The 27,936-nt window shown below is 38.3% G+C and overlaps 2 protein-coding genes across 2 annotated transcripts; both read left to right on the top strand.

Annotated features, from left to right (window-relative positions):
- Nucleotides 1-23,848: 23,848 nt before the first annotated feature.
- On the top strand, nt 23,849-24,727 carry LOC147510590 (uncharacterized). The gene has a single exon (XM_086598189.1). The coding sequence runs from the start codon at nt 23,849-23,851 to the stop codon at nt 24,725-24,727; it is 879 nt and encodes a 292-aa protein (XP_086454315.1).
- A 15-nt stretch (nt 24,728-24,742) lies between these two features.
- On the top strand, nt 24,743-27,302 carry LOC147510589 (uncharacterized). Its single transcript, XM_086598188.1, has 4 exons — nt 24,743-25,259; nt 26,365-26,557; nt 26,658-26,760; nt 26,859-27,302. Exons 1-4 carry the CDS (start codon nt 24,743-24,745, stop codon nt 27,300-27,302), a joined length of 1,257 nt encoding a protein of 418 aa, XP_086454314.1.
- The last annotated feature ends 634 nt before the right edge of the window (nt 27,303-27,936 follow it).

Below are 27,936 nucleotides of genomic sequence, written 5' to 3'. Positions count from 1 at the left end.
CTTTAGAAAGGCTTTGTCTTCTTAAAACTTGGTCTTTAATCACGGAACTCCTTAGTAACCGACCTTTGCTCCTTTATCTCGCTAAAGTGGCACATTTACGCACATAATGGACTTTGAAGCCCTGAAATGCATAAAACACGTAATCGGTGTTAACTCTTAATTATTACTCACATAATTGGTCTAATAATATGATCATACAGGGTTAAAACTACAGTTTGGGCTCTTATCAAACCACCCCAAAACAGCATTTTGCTTGTCCTCAAGCAAAGATGAGAAATTAGAATAAGTGACCAAAAATGGAGTTCTATCTACTCGTTTACTTGAGTCGCGATTGCATTGACCATATCTGACAAGGCCTTAAACCACTAGGAATTCCCTAGTGGGACGAGTTATAGCCTCGTGAGAGTTTTCCGATGAAGGTACTCACAAACTTCATCTATACTACAACGACTAAGAAATAAAACTATTGTTTTCGTGATTCATGCTCTAAATTAACTATACCTCTCACTAGCAATGCATATAGAGTAATCAAGTCGAAACCTAAGCTAATATATACATAATAATCAATCATCTAACCATAAACATATATACAATGAGTAATACTATGAAATGTCTAGCGGGTTCAATTCTTGAAACTTCGGGATAAGCGTCCTTAAGTAGGTTCTCACAATAATAGTCAAGATACAACACTCGATTTTTCCACTCGAAGTTCCATTACTCCGGTGTGCGGTGGGCACACTTTACCTTATAATCTCAATGACAACAAGGAAGTCGAGTCGATCAAACACATCTGCCACTTACTATCACACTAACCTATTCCTAATTGAGCTAGAGGTCTTTATTAGGTGTCATGGGGATTAGGAGATGGTTTAAGAAGGAAGGAAATGGATATTCAAAAGGACAAGTCTGAGATAATAGAGTCTTCATATTATGTAACTTGAGAAAACCTTGTTATTTTCTTTTGCTTCTATACTTTGTTTCCATCCTTAGCCATATTTTTTTTTCTTTTTCTTTTCTTTGGCTTTTGACTCCCTTTTATTCTATTTTTGGAGTTTTTATTTTATTTCTATTTTTATTTTTATTTTCTTTGGATGGAAACTTCTTTTCTTTATTTTTTGAAGCAATTAACTAACTTTTGTTTACACAGGTTTTTCTCTTCTTCTTTCTTCCTCATTCTATTCTCAGACTTATCTAAATTGGGTAGGTTGATTTTTTAATTTTTTAATTTTTTTTTTATTTTTTTTGTTTTGTAACAGGGTAAAGGATTTGTGGTTTATGAAAGGCTAAAGAAAGGCTCAGAGGGGCGACTAGCGGAAAAGAATTCATAGGTTTGAATTTCTGGCTATATCGATCCAAAGAGGGCCTAAATTCTCGCTTAGGATATGGTATAGTGATCAAGCAAGTGGACGTGTGATTTCTCTATCCGGATTTTACTTCTCCCTTGTGTCATTTCTCAAATGTTTTAGCTCATGTAAGGCTTTTTAGGCTATATTCTCACAGATTTGTAGAATAAGTACTCTAGCCTAGATTTGAAACTTATCTTGCTAACAATCATCGATACTCATGTAATATATTTATAGATAGATGCAAAGATTATTACCAACATATTAACCTAAGTTTCTAAAAATTATTCTGATGCAAAAGCTATGTGAGATTTCTAGATTGTTAAGAGCATAGAGAAAGAAAACAATACCAATATTCCTAAGTGTATAGCATAACTTATTTATTTATATTTTTGAATTTTTGAAATTTTAACTAGAAACAAATGCATATTATACATATCTATATCCTAACAGATGCCTTAATTACACGTGTTTCTATGCCCCCAAAAACAAGAAGCATGCTTTGTCCTCAAAGTATTGTAAATAAAGAGGGTAGGAAAAATACCATTGAAACGTGTGAAATTCAGGAACATCTGCAAAATAAAGTTATAACGTACTAAAATAGGAAATAAAAACTGACGCAACTCTATACGAGTTCTACCCATTATGGGGTTAACAAGAATGAAATTGCTTGGGACATAAGCAGACACTAACTAAAATGAAAACTTACCTTATCTCCCGCATTACTCATCATCTTCCTCATCCTCTTCTTCCATAAAGAAGTGAGGTTCTTTTGCGTCCTGCCATGCCATGATAATTTATCAGGTTTCTCGCCATTTATCATCTATTATTGCTAACCTATTAAGAGCCACTTGGTTTGACGGGGTGTAGGGTGCAACCTGATGAGGTTGTATCCTCCACCCTTTTCAAGTCATTGCACGGAAAGATCGAATAATACTATTGGTGGGTCCTACAATGTCGACCGTAATCCAATCCGTGAAACGTGTACAAAAAACAGGAAAGAAACATAGCATAATACGGGAAACTAGAACAGGCATAAGAAGGAACTTATGCCTCTTGCTATGGGATCGAGCTAAACTAGACATCAAGGTTCGGGAAGGTCATGACACATACGTCCCGTGGCTAAAAAGCAAGGAAGACGGCGCAAGTGGCATCATTCACGTAAGAAAAACGCCATTCCCCTAAAATGTTTAGCATGATTGAAAACATAACAGTTCCTATGTTCATGGACAAAGCTACCAAAGGCGACGTTATATTCCCTTTGGTCCTCGATACGGAAAATGCACGCCCCATAGGACTCATGCAAAACTCATAAGTGTAGACATACATATTATCTACCCAATAGCACCATGGGTCTTGTATTCATTGGGCATAGCAAGTCCAAGAACAAATGCTAGGAAGAACACGGTAATTTCCATTGGTTCATTATCAATGTTGATGGAGAACACTTGTTCTCCATCCGGTCTTTCAAAGAAAATGCGCTTATCGTAAAAATAAGATGCTAGTGTTGGAGAATAAAGTGCATCGTCTTACCATAAGCGGCTCCCGATAGCGTATGTGATCGCCACGAAACCAAGCACCATAAGTAGTGCTTTGGAACAAATCCTCGAAAACTGTTCCGGTATCAATGTTGGAGATGTCATCTCAAAATTACGCTCTGGAATAGTTCGCGAATGATCCGAAAACTACCCGCAGAAAACCGGAATTTTTCGGTCCACGGAAGTCGAGGCGCGAAGTCGCTCTGAAGATTTGAAATCCAGTGTTTGAGCGGTCGCTCGGCTTAGCCTTGAAAGTCGCTCGACAAAAAATCTGAAAAAATTGCAGAGGCGAGTCGCTCCCTCTAGAAGCGTGAGTCGCTTGGAGTTCTTTGAAACTTCGAAAAATGAGACGAAACGTGGGAATCGTGGGAGTGAAAGGTGAGTGATGGAGGTTAGGTGTAGTGTGAGTTGTGAGTGTAGAATGTATGAAGTTTATATAGGTTTTAAGTTGCTAAAACGCGGATCGGGGAAGTTGCCAAAAGGTTTTACGGCGGTTTCGGAAATACCAAAATTTCCAAACCCGAAAACGGAAACAACTCATTTTCTTTATTCTAAAACAAACCTAGTATCTTTTAGGTTGAATTTATGATAGAATCTACTTATTTAATCGAGATTTCATCCTACAATGATACTTATTCATAGATATGCCTAAACGGCCATATTTTCACCTTGACTCCGCAATAAATTCTAAGACGAGGGTCATATAAAAATAATGCTTGAATAGATAAAACCACCCCCAAACAATTTGGGAAGGTGGGATCAATAGTAAATAACCACGCATAATGAAAATAACCGCATTATATTAAAATTTTTATTCGAAGTACATTTCACTACAAAATTCAAATTACGGAAATAAAACTTACATTAAAATAAATGGCAATAATGAAACTACAAATAGAAATAGAAATATCAAACGATACTATCCCTAACCACTCCTGTACTGGTAGCGGAGGGCACACGGTCCGGAGATGGCTCCTGAGCTCCCGATGGGCCAGCACCATTCGTCTTTCGGCGACGACGCTCGTGCCTCGATGGTGTGTCCTCAGAAGGAGAATCCCCGTGAGGTGGGAATCGTGCAAGCATGTCGGTCCGGAACTGGCGCTGAGCTTCTAGCTCGGCCCTCATCTGTTCCCACCTTTCATCCTCTCTCTGGGTACGGATCTCGAAGTTATGATGGGCGGTTGCTGTCGAGTCCGAGAGGTCTTCGCAGATAATGTTGAAGCGAAACGCATGCCCACGATGAATTACGGCCATGCGTTACGCATCGATCCGACACCTCTCCGGGGGCATCCGCATCAAAACAAGTCAAGTCCTCCTCATCCTCCGAGGCATTCGATTTCCCCATCCTCCTCGGCATTCTCATTTCCACCATCCTCCTCGTCCTCTACCCTATCCTCGGGCAACCTCCAAACTCGTTGGATACACTCCTTATAGATCACGAGGATTTCGGTGTAGGGATGTAAGACCTATCGGACACTGAAACTTTCTCAACTTCAAAGATGATCTTGGTTATCAACACAGGGAGAGGTGCAAAGACTTCCCTACTCCCCTAATCATGCTAAGCAAAACTCCAAGATACTGAGAACTTCGTTACGCTCCCGGAGTATCCATAAAATGTGGAGGCGATTCGGGCCGATGTCGCCGACCTTCTCCTTCCCGGGATGTTCCGACCAATCCACCGAAGCCGCAGCGGCCCGGGTTGGTTCTTAGGGATGCCTGGCGAACACAATGCGATCTCACATTGTAGTTCCCTTCGGTAACTGTCACGTTCATCAATGGCTCTACCCCATTATATTGGGACTCTTACAACGTGACATCCAGATGGATTCTAGGCGGAATGCCTAGAATCTCAGCCAACAACCTAGTAGTCACTTCCTTCCTCCTCTTCGCCACCATAACAAAAATCCTAGTCCCCTCCAACTCCCTCGTATTGTAGAACCGTCGGACTAAGTCTTCGTGGTAATAGGCTTCCCCGGTTGAGTACCACAAGCTATTCCAGATCTCTATCATTTAAATTCACACCGTAAAATCGGCGAAAGTGGTCACCGATAAAAAGCTTGTTCTGGTAAAATTGGGCGTTGTTGAGCCATTGGAAGTTTGAATACGGTTTGAGGTTTGTAGAAGGTAGGGGAAAGCAATGAGGGACACCTCACTAAAAAGAACGATGGTGGTGGTGGTGTGGTGGCGCGGTAGCACCAATTTTTTTTTTTTTATTTTGATTTTCCGGTGGTTTTTGTTGATGTAAATTGGTGGAGGTTGTGGGGCGGCGCGGTTGGAGTAGATTTGGGTTGGGTCTTGGATTGTGGGCGTGGGTTAATTAGGTTTTGTTTTTAATTTATTTTTTTGTCGAGTTTGAAGCTTTGTTAATGGCGGTTTGTGGAAAAAAAATGATGAACTGATGGTGAAGGTAAGGGCGCGGGTTGGGCCCAAGCCCAATTCGAAATTTGTGAATTTTTCGATTTTTTGAGAAACTTCAAATCAAAATTGCCGCTTCGTTACCGGTCCGATTTTTGCGAATGAGATATGGAAATGATCAGGAGAGAATTTCCAATCCAATGATCCATAAAATACTCTATTCCGACCGTGGATGACATATAAGATAGTGGAAAATGCCTCGAAGTGCGTGCATGATGTACGTTATGCGAACGACTGAACTCTAAATTCATAGATTATGTCAACCCGAATCGGAATACAATTAAACGGCTTAAGCAATTCTAATGGGACATAAACATTCTAGGACGGAAACACGAACACCCCACCCCCAAACAAATTTTTTACAACAAAGCTTAGAAAATTTGTTTTTAGCAGTGGGTTTTTTAAAGTCAGATTCCCGAGACTTTCTAGATTACTATGTTTATATATATATATATATATATATATATATATATATATATATATATATATATATATATATATATATATATATATATATATATATATATATATATATATATATTTAAAAAGAAAAAAAAAATAAACAAAAAAGACATAATTCACCCCATAGAGAAACGTGACTCAAAAATCTGAGAAAACATGCAAGAGTGGAAAACGTGAATTATGTCAAACGTGGACTTAGGATCCGGTACTTACAGCCACACACTCCGTAGGGAGGGCCCGGTTACCTTAATGGTGCACTCACCAATATATGGAAATGAAAGAAAATGCACCAACCACAAAAGTTGAGTCGTTTATAGTCAGATATTCGAGACTTTATCTAAACATATGTATGAACATGCAGTTTATCATATATTAACAACCGAAATAGTTGTGGATCATTCCATAAATAAATATCACAGAAAACATATCCAAACACAATCAAGCACCAAGATTTCCTATGAGGCAACCTAGTGAAATGAAAGCGAAGTCGGACAACCCAATTACGTAACCTAGCATGTACCTTCTTTTTCATTTTTGAACGAGTGGGTGTTCTAGTAAATAAGTGTGGAAAAGTGAATGGTTGTGGAGAATATGGTGGATATGGATAAGTTGTAAAAGGACAGCATGTAAACAATGAGGATGTGGTTTTAGCACAAAACTTATTCATGGTGTGTATAGGGGATCATTTGTTTCAAGTCTGAAAATGAAGGTGTCAAAAACGCTTTTGTCTTACAAGTATTTGTTTACTAGGTAGATTTAAAAAACTTTATGAAGCCTGGAAGAAACAAAAGGATCGAGTGCAAACTCGAGATTCCTTTGGAAGGGTGGAAGGAGGAAGTCGAGGTGGATGTTGTGCAAAGTAGTTCTTGATAGGGTGAATCATCACCGCTCTAAGAAACTCATCGAATTGCTCATCTAGATTGGTCATATCCTCGTTACTATGATAGTCCTCTACATCTTTGAGAAAGTCATCTATCTCATCCTCATCCGTAATATGTGTATCGACTAGTGTAGGGATGGAAATGTTGGAGTCTGAACTTCCAAAGGAAAGAAATTTGGGCATATGATTATCAGGGAACGTGTTGTTGAAATAATCTCGAGCAAAGCTCTCGATCATGTTAACCTCTCCATCCATAGACGAATCGGGTAACTGTGTCTTTGTTTTAAAAACATTGACTTCAACAACAAGATGGCCAAAAGACATGGACATTGAACCATCAGCGACAATTAATGAGCGCGTTGGCAGTTGCCAGGAAAGGACGCCCTAAGATGATCGGGATAGAGTTGTTAACGACTTCTGTATCGAGGATGACAAAATCAGCCGGATAGTAGAAATCCTGAATTTTTACCAGCACATTTTCGACCACACCCTTAGGATACTTAATAGACCGATCGACTAATTGCAACGCCATTTTAGTGGGTTGCATCTCGTCTAGACCTATTTGTCTATACAAATAAAAGCGAAGTAAGTTAACACTAGCCCCGTGTCTAATAACGCCGTCGTCGATAAGAATCTCCTAAGGTGCATTATGCGATGGGACAACCGGGGGTCCTTGTACTTAACAATTCCATTATGTTTAGATAGAGTTGGGAATTGTTACGTTAAAAAGGCGTCTTTTGGCATATTGGTCTTACGCCTAGTAGTACCTGAATTCCTTAAGAAACTTAGAATGGTGTGGTAGCTTTTAATAGCTTCGAGGAAGGGAAGGTTTATAGTTAGATTCTTGAAAACGTCCCTAATCTCCTCATAATAATTAGTATCCCTATTTAACACGGCTAATTTTTTGGAAACGGTGGTTTTACGCCTCTATATTTAGCAATGGTATCACTGGATGTTTAACCGTGGCTTTCGTTTCTTAGGTTGTGTTGTAACCGGGTACCTCTACGGTGGTAGGCTCTTCGGTTTCTATTTCGATATCTAGTAAAATAGCGGGTGTAGGGCGACCGGGTGGGGTACCTATAGGCATAGTTACTTTGTTATCAACCACTCTGCCAGAACGGAGAGTGGTGATGGCCTTTAGCTCACCTACATTTCCATATTCATTACTAGTATTATCGGTTACCTCAAAGGCTGTGTTTGTTGTTTTAGGATTAGGTATTTCGTGACCTGGAAACACACCTTTGGGTTGGGCTTTATCTTGAGCCAACTGTTGGGTTAAATTATTAACGGATTGTAGAAGTTGTTGGTTAGATTGAGCCATGGTTTGGAAAAGTTTTTGGCTCACTTGTATGAAGGTGTCAAGACGATCCGGTTGTGTGGGTGTAGTAGTCACGGGTGGTGTGACTGGAACTATTTCCCGTGAATTATTTATCGGTGGATTTTGATAATTATTATTTACCGGAACGATACCTCTATTAGCATTATAATTATTATAACTACCTTGACTTTGTGCTTGACCTTGTCGAGGTTGCACTTGGTTGTTATAATTATTAAAATTACCCTGACCTTGTCCTTGACGTGGTGGAGCTTGGTTAAAACTGTGCGTTGGCCTAACATATTGATTATTATACCCTGGAGGTGTGACGTGTTGGTTATTTCTCCAACCGAAGTTGGGATTATGTCTCCAAGGGGCGTTAGGTTCACTATTAATGGAACAAGCCTGTTCATAGGCTATAGGACAGTGGGAGTCGAGATGCTCAGGGCTCCAACAGAAACTACATGGATTTGAATTTACGTTCATGACAGGGATATGCTTTTGTTGAACAGAAATGGCCTCTACCTTTTTAGTGAGTGATTCGATTAGAGTTTTAAGCTCGGGATCGTGTTTTAATTTCAAACATACCGGCCTTAATCAGTATTTGATGAACTAAGCGGAGCGGTGGATATTATCACTACCCCCCATTGTTATTTCGCTTAGTTTGATCCTCTAAAATTTATAAGCCTCCGGGGCTCCTTTGCTTAAGAAACTACCCCCATTCATTATGTCTAGGACTTCTTTATGGTGGTGTAGAAGTCCTTTGAAAAAGGCACGAACTAACGTGTCTTTTCGCTAAGTTATGATGTGGACACTCTATAAGGAGATTGGTGAAACGATTCCAAGCCTCGAAAATGATTCATGAGGATTTTGTCGAAAAAAATGAATCTTGGAAAGCATCTCATCCGTCTTTAGGGGTGGGTAAAATGTTCCATAAACAAATTGAACAAGTTTAGCCCACGAGTCCACGAATTAGGCATTTGGGAAGTTAACCAAGGCGCCGCCTTTCGGCTAAGGTGAAAGGGAATACCACGAGTTTAATTTGTTCCGCACCAACCGTAGGATGGTGGAATGTTGTTAGGACTTGTTCAATCCTACGCGATGTAGCGATAAGGTTTTTCATGGTCTAATCCATGAAAAGCGGGTAACAAATTAAAATATTTGGGGATTCGAAATCCCCCAATGGGTCCGCTAGAACGATGCAAGATTTGGGGCTATCGCTCGAAGGCTTTGTAGAAGTCGAGAGAGGAGTCTCTTCTTCGCTTCGGGCATTGTGTCGGTGATGTGTGTGAAATAGTAGCTAGAGGTGTAGTGGGTGGTATACTAGATAGACTTGTTTGTTGGCGTTGTTGGGTAATTACGTTCGGTGTTTTGTTCGCCGGACCTTAATCTCATACAAGGCTAAAACCAAACTTAGCTAAACACATCAACACTCCAAACAATTCGATGATATACTAGTATAAACCTCTAACGAGAGATGCGAGGTGTGGAATAAAGGAATACGATCGTCCTTGCTTCGCTTATGAATAAGCGTCTTGTTTACTTTGTTGTTCAGTGTATATAACAAGTTAGAACACCTGAAAAACTTGAAATATCAAAGTTCGAATCAAAACGTAGAATTCACGAAAAATATAGCTTAGAGGCGGTCAGCATCCGTGTAATCTTCAAATTACGGTGTTTTTTAGGGCTGGTCGCTCCACATGAGGCGGTCGCTCTCAAGGTTCCAGTATAGAGGCGCAGTGCGCCTTTATAAGCGCCGTCGCTTCGGTGTATTTTATCCCTGAACTTTTCAACGCTGAATCGGAAAACCACAGTAGGAATCAAACAAGGGTGGGTGGGTGAAATGGGACTTTAAGAAAATTACTTACACTACAAAAACAATGCGAAAGTGAAACTAAGATGGCAGCGGCGCCATTTGATAAAACATAAAATTGGATAGTTTACCTACGAAATGAACGATGAAACTCAAAACGTAAGTAAACTAAAACTATCTTATGTGCCTATATGTTTATCAAAGTTTCTACTCTCAATCCTATGAGATATAGTGGAGTAGAGTGATTCGTTCCACTCCTAGTCCTTCCATGTTAATGTTCTCTTCGCGTATAAGTACTCTTAACTCTAAAGTCTAATGAGAGATTTACGAAGTGGCAACTAGACTACGATGCAACTACCCACAAGATGCAACTAGTCGATTATCAGAACAACTATGGGAATGCTACGTTGATTCTATGATAAGGAGTTAGAGGGGATTGATTCCACCTTAACTTCGACTTAATCCTACTAACGACGAATCGTCGTAATCCGAATTGAACTGCTTCACAGAACAATATGGTTACTCCTAATCCCTAATTACACATGGCATTCTTACCAATTCATAACTAGCATGTGAACGATTAAACCCATTCTCATGGTGAACTAATCATTTCTAGAGTGAAAGGAATTTACGACGACTCTACGATAATCGGAATCAAGCTTTCATCAAGGCTTCTCAACCCCCTCTAATGGAGGTTTAGCCGAGAATCATTACGCAATCATTTCCGATTAAATTAAAACTAAACATAATATAAAGAATTGAAATTTACTAATCTAATTTAAACAATAATTAAAATCTAATTAATAACTAAGAATTGAATAACAAGTAATAAATGAAATCAGATCTAACACAAATGTAACTGACAAGAATCGAAATTGACAAAAATAACTATTCTTATTTATCTAATCAATCAAGAACAATGATTCAAAGACTTAATCTAAAACAAGAATTGAAAATGGAACTTAAACTTAATTACTCTACTGAAAACTAGATCTAGAATTCTATATAGTTTTAGGTCTAACTAGCTACCTTAACTATCTACCCTATCTACCATTAACAAAGAGCTAAGCTTTGGTTTTTATACTTTCAGATCCAAAAATCGTGCATGGGCTTGGAGCCACGTTTTGGGCTAGAGAATCAGGCCCAAAACCCAATTCTTTCAGTCCAAAAAGGCCTCTTCAGCTGTAGTTGGCTTCAATAGAATTTTCATCCACTTTTTCCCCTCTGATTGGATCAAGGCTTAGACCATTGGAAATCTCTTTCGAGCCGGTCGTTTTGACATAAGGTAGGCCCCATTCCGAGGTCTGAGTCCAAAGATACGGCCTTCGGAAGTTCTGGCGACTTGTGTCTTTGTTTTACGCCCGCGTCGACTTTTCAGCTTTTGACCGGGCTTTAGAAAGGCTTTGTCTTCTTGAAACTTGGTCTTTAATCACGGAACTCCTTAGTAACCGACCTTTGCTCCTTTATCTTGCTAAAGTGGCACATTTCTGCACATAATGGACTTTGAAGCCTGAAATGCATAAAAACACGTGATCAGTGTTAACTCTTAATTATTACTCACATAATTGGTCTAATAGTATGACTGTTACAGGGTTAAAACTATAGTTTTGGGCTCTTATCAGTGGTAATTGTGTGTCTATGAACATGCGACTCAGACAATTTATATTCTAGGTTTGGGATTGGCCTGAATAACGGGAAATACTCATAGATCCACACATAGATATATACACACACACAGTTAACATACTAATAGATTAATAAAATTAACATTAAAAAGAATCCCTAAAATACTAAAGTTTTACCTGTAGAAGAGTCAGGTAGCCTGAAACACCTTTCACCTTGGCACACGTGGCAATCTCAAAACCTTTATACAAACATGTCAATATTGCTGCACCCCAGACATAGTCTCTGATCTTACTAAATTTCAACAACGGCCTCAATTAATAAACAGGCACTCCAGTCCCAGACTTGTTAGTGAAGATGGTACATCTAAAGAAAAAAAAATATAAACTATTACAGCCCGCTGTACGTACCTCCCTCAAAGTCGACGCCTTCTCCACCACTTTCCCAATTGCGTTGTGTATATCGTTATCATGCACCTTCCCAGCAAACTGGTTTCGCAAAAATTCTAGTCTTACTTTTGAAATGAAGTGGTATGCTTTCATCTCCGCCTTAATCAGAGGCATAGGGATACCTAAAGCACGGTGTAGGAGATTCTCCAATTGTTCACGGCTAAACTCCATGTTCTCTTGTACTGCTCTTCCTCTAACTGCGACTCCTAAGATTTGGGAGACATCGTCCAAAGTGATAGTCATCTCCCCAAACGGTATATAGAAGGTGTTGGTCTCTAGATGTCATCTCTCCACAAATGCAAATACCAACGGTGGATCGTGATGGTCGTAATAACCAAACACGAGATCATAGAACCTAGTCCTTCTAAGCTCATTTTCAAATCTTGGAGAGTTTTTTAATTCATTCGTGAAATCACATTGACTTAACTTGAATAGGTGCGGAACACACTTCAACGCTTCGTGATCCAGCTGAAACAACAAAGACTCAATGAAGAGATGCAAAAAGTTTTGTAAGGAAAAATCAAGATACTAAATGTATGATATTACATTCTTTTCCCAAACATTGTGAGCCATATGCACCGCATAGTGATATGATCAGCTCCCAAATGTGCATTTTATTATCCTTACATTACTGCATTACAAGCCTTCTTATGTTTAATGAAAAGACAACTCATAACTTTTATTGTCTTTTTCAGGTTACAGAGAAATTCAGACCACTTGTTATAAAAGATGCGTCTTAGCACCAAAAGGAGCTTTAATCATGCTTATTATGAATACTAGAAGCTGCTATAAAAAAGTACTGAAAAAGTCAAAGTCAAATGTCAAAGTCAAAGGGCAAAGCCCTCAACTCAGAAGACTAGAGATGGAGGTCCTTAGCACAAAATATGGCATTCTCTAAAACCTATCTTGATCAAGAAGAAATCAAAAAGCAAAAAGAAAAAAGAAAAAATATAAAGTAAAGGGTGAGGTGTCTCAAATATAATAGAGAAGGGCAAATCAGTCATTGGCATAAAGTAGGGGTATAAAAACTAAAAGTTAGGGAGAAAGAATGCACCTAGACTTAATCTAGTGTCATGTAGGATTTATTTTTGTAGTGTTTTTTCATTCAAGTCATTTTACTTTATTGTTCTTCATTTCAATCTTGTTATTTGTTTTGTTATTCAATCAATCAATTTTCTTTCTAGTTGTTATTTCTTTCAATTAATCATTTCCTTTCATTGCTTTCAAGTTATGTTTTTCAATCATTAAAACCATTAAACTTTTGTTCAATGTTCTTCATAAACTAGTAAACAAAACTTGTCCTAAACTAAAGATCCTACGTTCCTTTCTTCAACTCCCAATCATTCAAACTCTAAACAATCTATGGTGAACCTCACTTCAACTACTTTGAAGATACTTCCTAATGCTAAAACTTCAAATGACGCCGCTTTCATGGATTGAAGGAGCAAGAATGTTTGGTTGAGCATCTAAGGAGGAAGCACCACTCTCACCTTTTCACTTCTTATTTTTCTAATTTTCGTTGTTTTTCATTACTGAATTACTTTTCTGCAAATCTAGGTTCAAGATCAACATACTGGTGAGGAGCTAAAGCTGCAGCTAAAAACCGACACAACTTGGACAAAATTCGACCCGCGATCGCACTCTTGCCGGCGGGTGACCGCGAGGCCACCTCATCATTCCAGTGTCCAGTTTTTTCACAGTTTAGTTGTTTTGTGATGTGTAGTTGAACTCCGGACCAGATTTTGTAATAAAGTAGTATAAATCAGTAGAACTTGTTTGTAATAGATAGAGATATAAAGAAAAAAAAAAAAAAAAAAAATATAGAAAATACGAGTTTTGATTGATTATGTAGATGAACTTGGGTGAACACTTGGTTGAAGTTCTAAACTTACCAAGAGATTAGAGTTTTCATTGCCTTGACAAGTTCAAGTGTGCAAGATGAGTTGTGAATCATACGCTCGCACACTTTGAATTAACTTAGTAATCAACACTCTAACTAAGTTTAACTCTAGTTAATCTAGATAATTTATCTTAACTAGTTAATCTATTATCTTAACTAGTTAATCTATTAGATTAGTTTAGTATTAGTTTAGTTTTATGTTTTGGGCCCTTGAAGGCAAAGTTGTTTAATTATCAAAAACCCAACTTGTGGGCTTTTTAAGTGAACTTTTATTGTAACTTAAAACAGGGAAAAACTCGAAAGGTTGGGCCTGATTCTTAGATCATGCGCCAACCAATGTCGCCTTCTCCTCAAGCAGCGTGTAAGCACGGCTTGAGAGGTAAATTCTAAACCTCCTCAAAGCCCATGTAAGAGGATACCTTGTGTGTTCAAGCATGCTTACGTGATTCTTTGAAATTTAATTTCTGAACTGCAATTTACATTTATGCATAAGGCTGAACCCAAGCCATATAACAACCATTGGGAAGTCATTCTCCAATGTAGATAAATTGGACGTTGCTTGATTCTTGTAGCCCTAGACAAAAAATAATAATAATAAAATCAAATAAAATCAATCAACTAGAGCCCAAAGTAGTCACGCTATTCCAGAAAATGACAAAAATATAGTCACGAGGAGTTAGAGTAATTAGTTACCAGATTTCGATGGACCAACTATCTTCCTCACTCTCCTCCCCCAGATTCATCGTGAGTGAGATTCTTGGTAGCACACCACTTGGTGAAGTGAATGCCTACTCTTTTGAGACGTGTAGTAGAGCCATCCTAGTCTCGTGCCCAATTGTTCCCTTGAACAAGGCATAGTAAATTATAGACCAAAGCAAAGTTTTCAAAACTCCATACTTGCAAAAACGAATTTCGATTGCTTGAGCATACTTCGCATCGTTTGCGCATGTTAGGATAGTTTTGTGGTTTTGCTAAAAGTGTATGATACTGCGTTCAGGCACTGACCAATCCCCAAATGTGTGTTTTATTACCTTTATAATACCTCAATTATGCCCTTCTTATACTTAATTAATGAATAGACAACTTATAGCTTTTCCTACCGTTTGCAAGATACAGGCCATTTATGAAGCATATTCCTAATACGTGCATTTTAGCGCAAAAGGGATTGCAATTTATGCTGCTTGGGAAGATTCCACCTTAGGAGCAAAAGTGCTGGAAAATCAAAGTCAACTGTCAAAGTCAAAGACTCAAGGACTCAAAGCTGAAAGCTATGGACTCAAGGGCTCAAAGCTGAAAGCTATGGACTCAAGGACTTAAAACCAAAATCAAATAATTATATTGTATGGGCTTAGGTCAAAAGCCCACAAGGTTGTTTCTAGAAGGAAGGGCAAAGATGTAATTGGTGTCCTATATAAACCAAAATTGTAGAGAAAGAACATTACTCTAGAGCTAATCTTTGGTCGTTATGAGTAGATTAAATGTTTTAATATAATAGTATAATTTTATTTTCTTGTTTTCCATTTTTATATTCTTCAAGCTTTAAGTGATTTAATACAAGTTTTCAATATTAACTTTGATACAAGTTTTCATTCTTCTTTTCAATAAAAGTTTTCTCTGCTTATTTTATTTTTGATTCACTAGTTATACTCATTTGACAAGTTCAAATGAGCATGACTTTGTGAACAAGATAACCACCAAAACCAATTTCATTATATGTCTTGATTCAATAATAAGTTAAAAGCAAGTCTTAATCCCTATACAAATCAACTAAGAGTTTCACATTAAGAAGTAATTCCAAATAGCCATTAGAAAGTAGGAGAGAAGAGTTACAAGTCTAATTTTTCCATCCATTAAAACCATCCTCCAAACAAAGGATTCAAGATGACGAACACTTTCCAAGCTTTTACGTATTTTGTTTAATTAATCATTAGGGAATAGTTAATTAGCTAAACGTAGTTAAATTTTCATGTTTGCCGCTTTTATAGTTTTAAGCCCACGAAGGCAAATTTGTTTTAGGCCCACGAAGGCAACCAATTGTAACTTATTGGTTTTGCCAATATTTAGACCCGACTTGTGGGTCTTAGTTAGATTAAACTTGTAACCGTAAGGAAAAGCTCAAATGGTGGGTTAACACGCAAGACACCAAACACTTCGTCAACTCCACCACGTCGCCTTCACCCCAAGGGTCGTGTACGCACACCTTGGGCGGTAATTTATAAACCTCCTTGCTATAAAGTGTAAGAGGATACTTGTGTGTTACTAAGCATGCTTGGACGATTGTGTGATTTACATTTCAATTTCATCTTTACATTAACGCTAAAGCTAAACCCAAGCCTTAAAAGAACAAAAAGTAGGATTAAGACCCACTTTAGAATGGATGTTGCGTGAAATATTTGTTACATAGACCAAACTAAAAAGATAAAATCAACCAAGTAGAGCCAATTTAGTCACGTCCATCAGGACAAACATCTAGCACAAACAAAGAGAGTAGTGAACTACCAGATTCCAGTGAACCAACTACTTTCCTCACTCCCCTCCCTCATAAATATCGTGGGTGAGATTCTTGGTGGCACACCATCTGGTGAAGTAGCAATCTTCTCCCTCGATATGTGTAGTTCCCAAAACCCAGTTTCGTGCCCACTGTTAAATTCAAACAGGGCATAGTATCTAATCTACAGACATTGCATGCAAACTTTTCAAAAACTTCAAAGCTATAAATGAATTTCGCTGTTTAAGCATCCAATACATTTGTGTTCGCATATAAGTAGATTCTAAATAGTCTCGCAATCGTGCATGAGACTACGCTCAGGCTATACAAAGCTTAACGTGTTTAAAACTTACCCACGTAGGAGAGCATGTCGATCTCAACATACTCCTATTTCTCATCCCCCAACTACTAGGATGGTGGATGAAGTAGTTCAAGCTGAAGAGCCTCTCTCTAGTTTCTACACACCGTTATCTATCTTGTATACGACTTACACAGCTCAATAACGATTTCTGCATCCTACCGAACGTGTTCAATCTCTTACCCGTCTATCACAGTCTCAAACACGAGTTACCATATGAGCATCTACGCCGGATACATGAGGTATGCAGTACGTTCAATCATTCGGGCGTTTCTGATGTTCAGGTTAAACTGAGAGTGTTTCCCTTCACTCTAGCTGGCAAGAGCCACGCATGGCTTCTATCATAGATGCCCGATTCATTTGATACATGGGAAAAGATAGTGTTCTCTTTCATGAAGAAGTACTTTCCACCGAAGAAAATAGAAGAGATAGTAAGCAAGATACAGTTCTTTAGACAGAGTCTGAGTGAGACATTCTCCGAAGCATGGGATAGATTATCTGACCTACTCCATTCATGTCCTCACCATAAACTAGAAAAATCCACTCTTGTCCAATGTATTTTCAAAGGTCTTCTCTAAGAACACAAAGTCTACCTAGATATCATGAGTAATGGAAACTTTTTAGATAAAGGTGCTACCGAAGCTCTAACCTTCTTGAAGACCAAGTATAAAAGAGTACTCATTGGGACAACACAAACAATTCCAGAACATCCCAACCTAGTACTTATAAAGCCAATGGTATCTTTGAGGTAAAATCCGGTCTAGAGATGAAAATACTAATCGAAACCCTCACAAGAAAGATATATGCCCTTGTAACCAAACAAAAAGACCATACTCCCCAGCCAGTCATGAACATCGATATAGCACCATGCACCTTCTGTCTCGATCTAAATCACGTATCAACCCACTGTCTCTTGCTCAACAACATAGCATCACTTCAACTAGAAGAAGTCTATGCTTTAAATGTACCAAATGTATTATGAAGGCAACACCCAAATTTTCAATGGAATACTAATCAACAAACTCAACCACCTCCAGGGTTCACAAATTATGTCAAACCATAAAATACATTCAATCAGTTCAGACAAAGACAAGGTACCTACAACAATCATAATAGAGCAATGGTTCCATCCAACTTTAACCAGAACTACCAAAATCCACCAATCAACAACCAAATAAACTTAGCACCAGTTGCCCAACCTACTAATGTCCCATTGGACAAAACATCTGAGATGATGCTATCCTTGATGCATCAACAATCTCAAATCTTGGTGTCCATACAACAATCTCTAAGCCACCTAACTCAAGGGAAAGCTAGAAAGGTGTGTTCCCAGGACAAGTAGTTCCTAATCCTAAACAAGCGAACTCAGCCTCGGAAGCAACAAGCACCTAAAACACTATCATGAGTTCCGGTCTACGTATGTAGAAGAAACCATTCTCAAAGATCCTATCTATGAGGATTAAATCCTCTGTTCCGTGATATATTTCCAATCCTTTCATTCCCTTACATCTATTTTTATGGAATACATCAGAAAAGGTAACCAGACCCTCCATTTGGAGTGTGTGGTTGTAAGTGTCGGAGCCTTGAGTCCACGTATACTTGCATATTCCTTATTATCACTTTTACTCGCAGTTTGAGTAGTGTACATCTATGGAGCAAGTATACAATTTTCTTTTTATTTATTTTACACTCTTTTTGTTAAAAATAGCTTTTTCTTGTTGTTTTTATAAAAGTTCTTGGTTTTTCCAATTTTTATAATAGAGGATTCTCGACACAACATTAGTCATGTGTTTTTGTTTCAAAATGGGTAATGGATTCTACACGAACCAACTCCTAGAAAATTGCAAACTAGGGTTGGTTTGAGATTAGTTTTGCTTATTAAGGGTCGCATATATCACCGCACTATTTGCACGGGTCAGGACATTCCATGTCTTGCACAGTAAATCCCCTAACTCGTATTACTGAAACTTTGTCTGTCTTGATTGGGTTCACTCAAATTGACATGAAAATTGCCTAAGACAATCTGTTATGGTATGTTTTTATCACTGCTTTTGTACGAATCTTTTGTATATATCTCTACATAGTTTTCAAAAACTTGAAAATATAAAAATTTAAAATCTTACGTCCCAGAGTAACCAAAATGATACTGGATAAACATATGATTTAATCTTCTTGCAAAAACCCTCTATCTTGTTAGAGATATCTTTTAAGAAAAACAAGAACAAAAAAAAAAAAAAAAAAAAACTTGATGATATGAGGCGTCGAATTCTAGAATTAAACAAATGGTGTAACCCAAAGTGAAACCATGATCTGTTTAATTCTATCATGCACCTCTATATTATTGTCTAGAGAATATGACGTTAAAAGACTCACTTTGTACAAATTTTCAAAAATTTCACCCTCTTTTCTAAAACTCTACAAAATTTCCAGTTGCCAAAAATTTCAAAATCTTCTTTTCTTCCCCTCTTCTACAAACCTTTCAAAATGTCTAAAGACAGTTCTTCTCTATTGAGCCTTCTTCTCCACTGAGCAAGGCTCAATGGAGACGTGTACCCTCTGGTTATGAAGTTTTTGCATCTCTTCCGATTGCTATAAAACATGATATCTAGAAGAGAATTCACACCATCACACCTGGTATAGGAAAAAGTTCCTACGTACACAAACGGTGCAGTTAGGGAGAACTGGTGTTTGAGATGTCAAACACTAGACTGCCCTGGGCTTCAGCTACTAAGCGAGGGCTTAGTATTTAAAGTCTACATGTGTCTTACACCAAAGCACATAGCCCAGCTTCATAGAGTAATCAAACTATCTGGTTGGGATTGACTCGAGTCTTGGGGATCTAACTAAAAATGACCCACATTTTTATAGTTTTTCAAAAATATAATCCAAAAAAATTAATTAGTCTTTAATTTCACGTTTGTATATTCTTTCCACCATCCGTTCCCTTTGCTCTCGTAACACTCTTTTTGATTCATTCCGCTATTTGTGTGCTTTGTTTTCAAGTTGGCATACTCTATTCTTTTTAGAGCTCATTCGTATATACAGCTTATGTCATCTTCACGCTTCAAGGTGTTCATCTATCATTTTGTGTGTTATACAATCTTGGATCAAAGCATGTGATATACCGTTGGATAGGATTTTCCGCGCTGATCGTTTAGACAGTTTGTTTGTCCGAATCGGACTAGTAACAAAGTGGAGATTTGCATTTTACTAGTTACGAGACGGAACGGGACCTTTTCGGTATTTCTGCATTTCATATGGGCTTAGGCCAAAAATTTCAATACCTAAAAACCTAACAACTGATGGTCGTACGGGGGTTTAAAATCCAACCATGCGACCGCTCAACGTATAGTCTTCTCCACAAAAAACCTTAGCTCACAAAATCAAAGCCGACACGCGCTCGCGCCTACCCTAACCCGTGTCGCACCTCCTTCTTCGCTAAATAAAAAACAGTTCCTGCTGCCACTTCAAAACCTTCACCCCACCTCACATCCACTTTCATTTCAACCAAAACACCCTCTCATGGCTACCAATCGAAATATTGTATCCGAAATGGATTTTTTAAATCTATTTGATTCAGGGTTTTTGATGTTTTCTTCAAGGGACAAATCCTTAGAAGAGGTTGGAGGCCACTCTTGCTAGAACCCACCGCTCATTACTCCCCTTCCCTTGTTCAAGCTTTCTATCGCGGCTTAGCTCGCGATAACTAAGGCTTGGTTACCGTTTCATTTGGGGGAGGCAAGCATGTGTTTACTAGGCAGGCAGTTGGTCGGTTTTAGGTATCAAAGTGCGACACGAGGTACCCGAGAGTCAGCAGTTCCATGGCACAGTGTTTGATTTGATGCATATGACTATATTAGAGGGCGAGTACATCAGTGGTTCCACCTGCGCGAGGTAGACTTCTCTGAGAAAGAACCAGTTGGCAGTGGCAATGTGGACTGCGCACAACCTTGTGGGGATGAAGAAACCTTCGGATATCAGTAAATCGATCCTTCACATTCTTTGGATTTTACAGACTCGGAACAACGGGTTCTATATTAGTTCTTTCCTGTGGGACCAGCTTTCTCAGTCTAGACGCAGTACTGCTCCCCTTCCTACCCTTGTAACTAAGCTCATGCTTAGTTGAGGAGCAGTAGTTCCGAGTGACTTTGTGGTAGTAAAGTCTGCCACATTCACTCCTGTATATCTTCATTGCGTTCAGCACGACTGGTCCCCATAGGATGTACAAGAGATCGAGCACGATCTCGACGATGACGAAGCTCGACCTCCACCTCATGTCGACTACTTTGCTCCAGGAGCTCTGTCTCAATTCACGCATCCCTTGGATGCTTTGCGATTAATGCATGAGGGTCAGCGTCAACTACATCAGGAGTTGAGTTCAATTCAAAGACGAAGCAACAAGACCTTTTCGTGCCAAAGACTCTCTAGATGCTTCAGGAGCTGTGAGACGAGTTAGTTCCACAGGCTTCTACGCCTGAGAGATCCCGATGAGAGGGAAGAGACAGGAGTAGCTCGACATCGTTAGTTATCCCGCGCAGAATCTGACTAGGCACACTACCAAAAAAAGGGCTTCTTGCGGCGATGATTTTGTCGCGGCCATCGATTTGGAGGCTACAAGTACCTTTTTGTAGCGGCCATACTTAGTTGAGGAAAAATGTTGTTTCTAGCTTCGGCTTGTCACCATCCGCGGCTAAATATGCATCTCTAGCCTCGGGATTATGTGGGCCGCTGCTAAATGTGCATCTCTAGCCTCGGGATTAAGTTGGCTGCGTCTAAATGTTGAGCTTTTAGTGGCGAGGTAGGGTTGGCCATGGCCAAATGTTTTTTTCTATTGGTTTATTGGTTTATTTGGAAGGAAAAAAAAATGGGCAAAAATTGACCCGCCCTTTATTTCCATATCCCGCCCATTTCGCCCAAAGAAATCAAAAACTAAAACCCAAACAAAATAGACGACCTAAATATTTTCTCTTTCCCAAACTAAACTATTACTGAAATCTCAAAACCCATTTTCATACCTTACCGAAAGCGAAAGATTTCAACACGCCGTACTACTAATTCACGACCAATTGGTAAGCTTTAGTTCAATGTATTTTTTTTCCTTCTAAAAATTCATTTAATTTGAGGTGGAGATTCAATATTTTCTGTCTTAAGTCTCCATCGACTTGTAGGTATAATGTTTTGGATGCTTATGTTGATTTCTTCAACTTTTGTTTTGTTGTATCCTTGTTTGAAGATAATGCCCTATGTACTACTGAGTGGTGTAGAAGAGCGTGATACATTTATTTGCTTCTGGTGTCTTTTGATTGTTTTGAAAGTCCAATGTTCGCGAAATATTGTGCCTGAGTGGTAGATGATGAACCTGTCACTTAAAACTTAAAAGGGACCCCGCATAGACTCATAGTAGCAAATAATAAAAAAAATAAAATCATAGTTTGGTTTTGAACGATGTGGCATGAAAGATTCCACTGTGTTTTTTGAGATTTTAAACCATGCATGTTAAAGTTTGGATTTTGGAAGGACCAAACAAGGGAATCTCGGCTAAAATGTAAACTCAACTAAAGTTTTAGACTTCTGGTTCACAGTTCACACACAAACACACGGATACATTTCTATCTTTGACAATCTTTCAGAGTTCTGAAACTTTTGCCTTTTGAGTATTTTGGGACCATGACCATGAGTCTTTATATCTGATGTTCTGATCTTAATAGCACTTACGCAGTTAGGCAGAGGACCCTAAAACAAAATGGTTCGAGACTTTGAGCTAAGAATAAGGGTGAAATTATCATTGGAAGATGACAGAAAATATCGTTTAGCTTAAACAGTCGACAGACTATCCAACAGCATGCCCAAATTACAAATAGGCATGCCCAGATACAGAGGGCATTGACTGTCAAAGTATCCTTGTTTGAAGATAATCATCTTTAATAATCTGCAAAGCTAAATTGAAGATACTTATTTGGTAGAGTTAGATAATGAGTTTTAAGGGGAGCATTTGGGATTTCGAGCTTGCTTTTTGTTACATATATGTTGTTAAATATTTGAAGGAATTTTGTTTGCATTCTGGAATCTGATAACAGTCCATGTTAGATATTGCTCAAGTAGGTTCTTATACAATGTTAGAGATTTCTATTCAAGGTAGACTATCATTTGGAAGTGGTTTTTCTTTTTTATATTTTCAGTTTTGATTTTTATCAATAAAACACTTGTTGAAGTTTGAGGTAGAACTGTAAGGCAGTAACTAGAGAAACATAGAAGAAAGATTAGGGTAACAACATGTCCCCCCAAACCCAACACAAGAGTAGAAAAGCGGTCCACTACTTCACTCAAAGAACCAATAAACAACTAAACACAGAGAACAGAGAACAATCCTTAAGGTCTGGTACTTTTTTTGAAGGAAAGTAGCCAGCCATGGGAGAGAATTAGGGAGCCTCATGCCCTCATGTGTAACAATTAAGTCCATTATACACTTCCAAACGTCTGCACCTGATATTTCTTTTGTTAGTGCCTCCTACTACTCTGTAACCTTAATCACACAAACCGTGTACAAGGTAAATCGCTCCCAATCTAAAACCACGGTTTGGCGAATTTCAACCGAAAGCTTTTAAAATCCGCGCTTTGAAATTTCTAAAATCACACTCTCAATTTTTCGAACCGCACTTTCAGTTTTTCAATATCTTTTGGGCCTTATTTTTTATTTTATTATATTGCTTGTTTCATTAGATTAGTTGTATAATGCGTGGACATGTATTGTATTAAAACTCAACATGTCATTTTCTAAACTAGATATTAGCTTGCTTGCTTGCTTTGGTAGGGATGTCTAGCTTGCTCTAATATGATATTCAACATATGTGTCATCTCATTTTATTTGCTATCTACTACTAAACCATTTTAGGGTGATTAGTTCCTTATATTCACTGAGAAGTTGCAATGCTAGATTTGTATGTACTTGGTTTGAACTCTTAATATTTGTTTCCATATCATGTTGTATTTCCTCATTGTTTTTACTTGTTATTAAGTTTAACATGCTTGGGCTGAGATAGTAAAATATGTTAAATGCTTGTGTTCTGTTGTTGTAATCATACTCCCCGTTAAGTACGATTAGCATAGGTAGGTCTTCAAGAAACGGATGCCTTTTTCCTATTTTATTTTATTTTAGTGACTTTTCATCCTTGATAGATTTCAATGTTAATTAGGCTTCTTATGTATTAAGGAGGATTCTCTTATATGTTTGGTTATGTATTTGTTGTGTGTTAGTTAGCACTTGATGGATAAAAGTTGGATGCACCCGACTGTTGGAAGGTCCAATCGCAAGTATATTCTAGGTTGTGAGGAGTTTGTGAACTGGGCATGGGATAATCGACCTGAAGAGTTTGGTGATGAGATTTATTGTCCATGTGTTCGATGCATTAATAAAGTGTTGAGGCCCAAAGATGTAGTTCGGGATCACATATTAAATAAGGATATAGTACGGTCATATATCCGTTGGACCAAACACGGAGAGGGAGATGAAGTGGATGCTCGCCATGACTCTAATAATGGTGATGATATGCACCGAATGTTGCAAGATGCATTAGGGTTTCCAGACCTAGTTGGAACAGATAGTGACACACCAACTATTCCTATTTCTAATGAGGCTAGTTCGAGTGAGCCTTGTATGGATGAGCCAAACGAGGAGGCACAAAAGTTTTATAAATTGTTGAAGGAGGCTGAGACACCACTGTATCCTGGTTCTACTAAAGCTTCAAAATTATCTTTCCTTGTTTGCTTGCTTCATGTAAAGTGTCTAAATGGTTGGAGTAACCATTCATTTGACATGTTGCTTCAAGTGTTAAACGAGTCACTTCCTGATGAAATCAATATGCCAAAGAATCATTATGAATCAAAAAAGCAACTTCGGGACCTTGGTTTGGAGTGCATTAAGATAGACACTTGCCCAAATGATTGTATGTTGTATTGGAAGGATAATAAGCCAATCGAGGACAAGGATGAATGCGATATATGTGGTCAGTCAAGGTGGGAACTTACTCCATCTGTGACTGATGAGGAAGGAAGTAATTCTACTGTGAAACACAAGAAAAAAGCTGCAAAAGTCTTAAGATATTTTCCGTTAAAGCCGAGGCTTCAGAGATTATTTATGTGCTAAAAAACATCGAAGGACATGAGGTGGCATGCAGATTGTCGTAGCAAGGATGGAGCATTAAGGCATCCAGCTGATTCTGAGGCATGGAAACACTTGGACGAAAGATATCCTTCTTTCGGTTTGGAACCTCACAATGTTAGGCTTGGTTTGGCCAGTGATGGTTTTTGCCCCTTTGGTAGTCTTAGCACTATGCATAGCACATGGCCTGTGGTTCTTCTTCCATATAATCTGCCACCATGGATGTGCATGAAGCAGCCTTATTTTAGCTTGTCACTGCTTATTCCTGGCCCTAACAGTCCTGGGAATAACATTGATGTGTACTTGCGACCTTTAGTCGATGAGTTGAAAGAGTTGTGGACGGAAGGAGTCGAGACATATGATGTATATTCCAAGCAGAATTTTCAGATGCATGCAGCTGTTTTATGGACAATTAATGACTTTCCAGCCTTTGCCAACTTGTCAGGATGGAGCACCAAAGGCCAACTTGCGTGTCCTTCTTGCCATGAGAAGACTTGTTCAAAAAGATTGCAGCACGGTATGAAGTTTTGTTATATGGGAAGTCGCCAGTTCCTACCACTTAATCATCCATATCGAAGGAACAAAAGTTCCTTTGATAACACTATTGAACTGAGGACTGCCCCAAAACCACTAAGTGGAACTGAGGTTCTTGAGCAATTCAGTGGGTATGAGCAAGTCACATTCGGCAAGCCGATTCTCGATAAGTCCGGTCAAAAGAGAAAACGGGAGATAATTTGCCGCATAACCGGAAGAAAATCAAGATATTTTTGAACTCCCTTATTGGAAAGACCTTCGCTTTGCCGCACAATCTTGATGTTATGCACATTGAAAAGAACAATAGCGAGAGTTTGCTTGGGACATTGTTAAATTTAGAGAAGAAAACAAAGGACGACTTTGAAGGCCCGACAAGATTTGGTGTTGATGGGAATTAAAATCACTTCACCCTATACCAAAAGTCGGCAACAAATACTACCTACCCCCTGCCCAGTACACATTGTCTTTGCAAGAGAAGAGGAAGCTTTGTCAATTTTTGAAAGATGTAAAGGTTCCCGATAATTATTCATCCAATATTTCACGTCATGTTCAAGTTAAAGAAACCAAGATACATGGCCTGAAAAGTCATGATTGGCATGTTCTAATGCAACAACTACTTCCAGTTGCAGCACGTGGAATTCTACCCAAGGAACTAACAATGGTTTTGGTTGAGTTATCCAATTTCTACAAGCAATTGTGTTCTAAAGTGTTATGGGTTGAAGAGTTGGAGCGTCTAGAGTATAGTATTGCTGTGACTCTTTGCAAAATGGAAATGATTTTTCCTCCTGCATTTTTGATGTTATGGTTCACCTACCAATGCATTTAGTTTTGGTGAAGCCAAGCTTGTCTTTGACCAGTGTTTTATCGATGGATGTATGCGATCGAAAGGTAAGTGAAGACAATATGAAAGATCAATTTGTTTTCTTCCTAGGTAACATATATACTTATATTTATGTTTCTTTTATATGTATATATATAGGTATTTGTATAAGCTTAAAAGTATGTGCTAACAAAAAGTCGCCTGAGGGTTCAATTCATGGAAGGGTATCTTGCTGATGAGTGTTTGACATTTTGCTCGATGTACTTAGATGGTGGGGTAGAGACAAGGTTTAATCTACAAGGGAGGAATGATGATTGTGAAGATGTAGAATCAGATGGAAAGTTTTCAATATTTGCTGGAAGCACTTGTCCTTTAGGGAAAGGAACCTTGAGGAATCTAACTAACGAAGAGTGGGAACAAGCTCGTTTGTACGTGCTAATGAACTGCGAAGAAGTGAGGCCGTTTGTTGAGTACGACAAACTTCTCTTTTCTATTTAAAAGAAATTATCTATGTTTGAATCACATATATGTTCATTATAATAAAAATGGTCTATTGTACAGGAAACACAAACAAATGATTAAGGATGACCATGGGCGCCTCATAAGTGCTAGGAACTTAGACCGTATTCATAATGAGAGATTTGGTAGCTGGTTTGAAAACCATGTATGTGGTAGTCGACTAGTCGTAGTATATTTTATTAAGTATAATCATATTTATTGGTTTCATTTAGACGTGTTAATTTGTTTTTCTTATCTAAATAGGTTCAACAAATGAAAAGAGATGGTGAGTTGGTCAGTGAGCAACTTGATATGTTATCCTTTGGTCCTACCCGATTTACCACCTGTTTTAGAGGGTGCATTGCAAATGGATATAGGTTTCACACAAAAGATCTCGAGATGCGAAGAAAAACTCAAAATCATAGAGTTTTTGTATATGCAGAAACCTCAAGCTTTGCAAGTGCTAGAGATATGAATCCTGTTATAGGGAGTGTCGGTTATTATGGTATCCTAAATGATATAGTGGAGCTTCGTTATGGCAGTGGGAATCGAGTGTTTATGTTTAAATGTGATTGGTTTGATGGCTTGAGCTGTGCTGGAGTGAAACAAGATGAATATGGTTTCACCACTGTGAATTTCACACGAACCTTAGCTACCAATGAACCTTTTATTCTTGCATCTCAAGCACAACAAGTTTTTTTATCTTAGAGATAATTTGGATGAAAATTGGCGAGTTGTGTTGAAAACACAACCAAGGGACTTATATGATATGGGGTCAGAGGTTGAGCCAATCCAAGATAACTCATCATGCACACACCAAAATGCAAGTAATCCAGTTGAGAACACAGACACCATTGAAAGCTGGACTAGGAATGAGGTTGAAGGAATTGAAGTTGTTGCCAATACTGTTGAAAGAGAACAAGACTTCATTGATGATAATGAATGTGATGAAGACTTAAGTGAGGATAGTGATTGTGATGATGACTTCATTAATGACAGTGATCCAGATTATTGATGTGTGGAGTGTGATTTAATTTAGTTTTAGTGTTGCTAAGTATGACATTGGGTGTATGCATCTTTATTAAGACCGGCGTATTCAATTTGTTATGAATGCTCTCTCTTGATAGTTTATTAATTTGATTGATGTTTCTTTTCTTATGAGTGCGTTTATTAGTCACGTTGGGCATTCCTTTAATTTTCTTGTATAACATAGATAAGTGCATGCAATGGTAAAAAGACGACGAGAAGATCTAAATAGCGATGAGAATGGTAAGATTTGCAACTGATTTTTGAATTCTTAGGTTTTTAACTATTGAGTAATATCTAACTCATATTATTTGTT

This window comes from Coptis chinensis, chromosome 3 (assembly GCF_015680905.1).
Source record: "Coptis chinensis isolate HL-2020 chromosome 3, ASM1568090v1, whole genome shotgun sequence".
Classification (NCBI taxonomy): Eukaryota; Viridiplantae; Streptophyta; class Magnoliopsida; order Ranunculales; family Ranunculaceae; genus Coptis; species Coptis chinensis.
Note: the sequence above shows the minus strand (reverse complement) of the source record. Positions and strands in the feature narration are given on the sequence as shown.

Excerpts from the sequence above, each read along its gene's own strand:
- LOC147510590 (XM_086598189.1), top strand. The coding sequence starts at position 23,849 with ATGGATAAAAGTTGGATGCACCCGACTGTTGGAAGGTCCAATCGCAAG.
- LOC147510589 (XM_086598188.1), top strand. The coding sequence starts at position 24,743 with ATGAGGTGGCATGCAGATTGTCGTAGCAAGGATGGAGCATTAAGGCAT. Across the intron at positions 26,558-26,657 it reads AACTGCGAAGAAGTGAGGCC|GAAACACAAACAAATGATTA; the intron begins GTTTGTTGAGTA and ends TCTATTGTACAG. Across the intron at positions 26,761-26,858 it reads GTAGCTGGTTTGAAAACCAT|GTTCAACAAATGAAAAGAGA; the intron begins GTATGTGGTAGT and ends TTATCTAAATAG.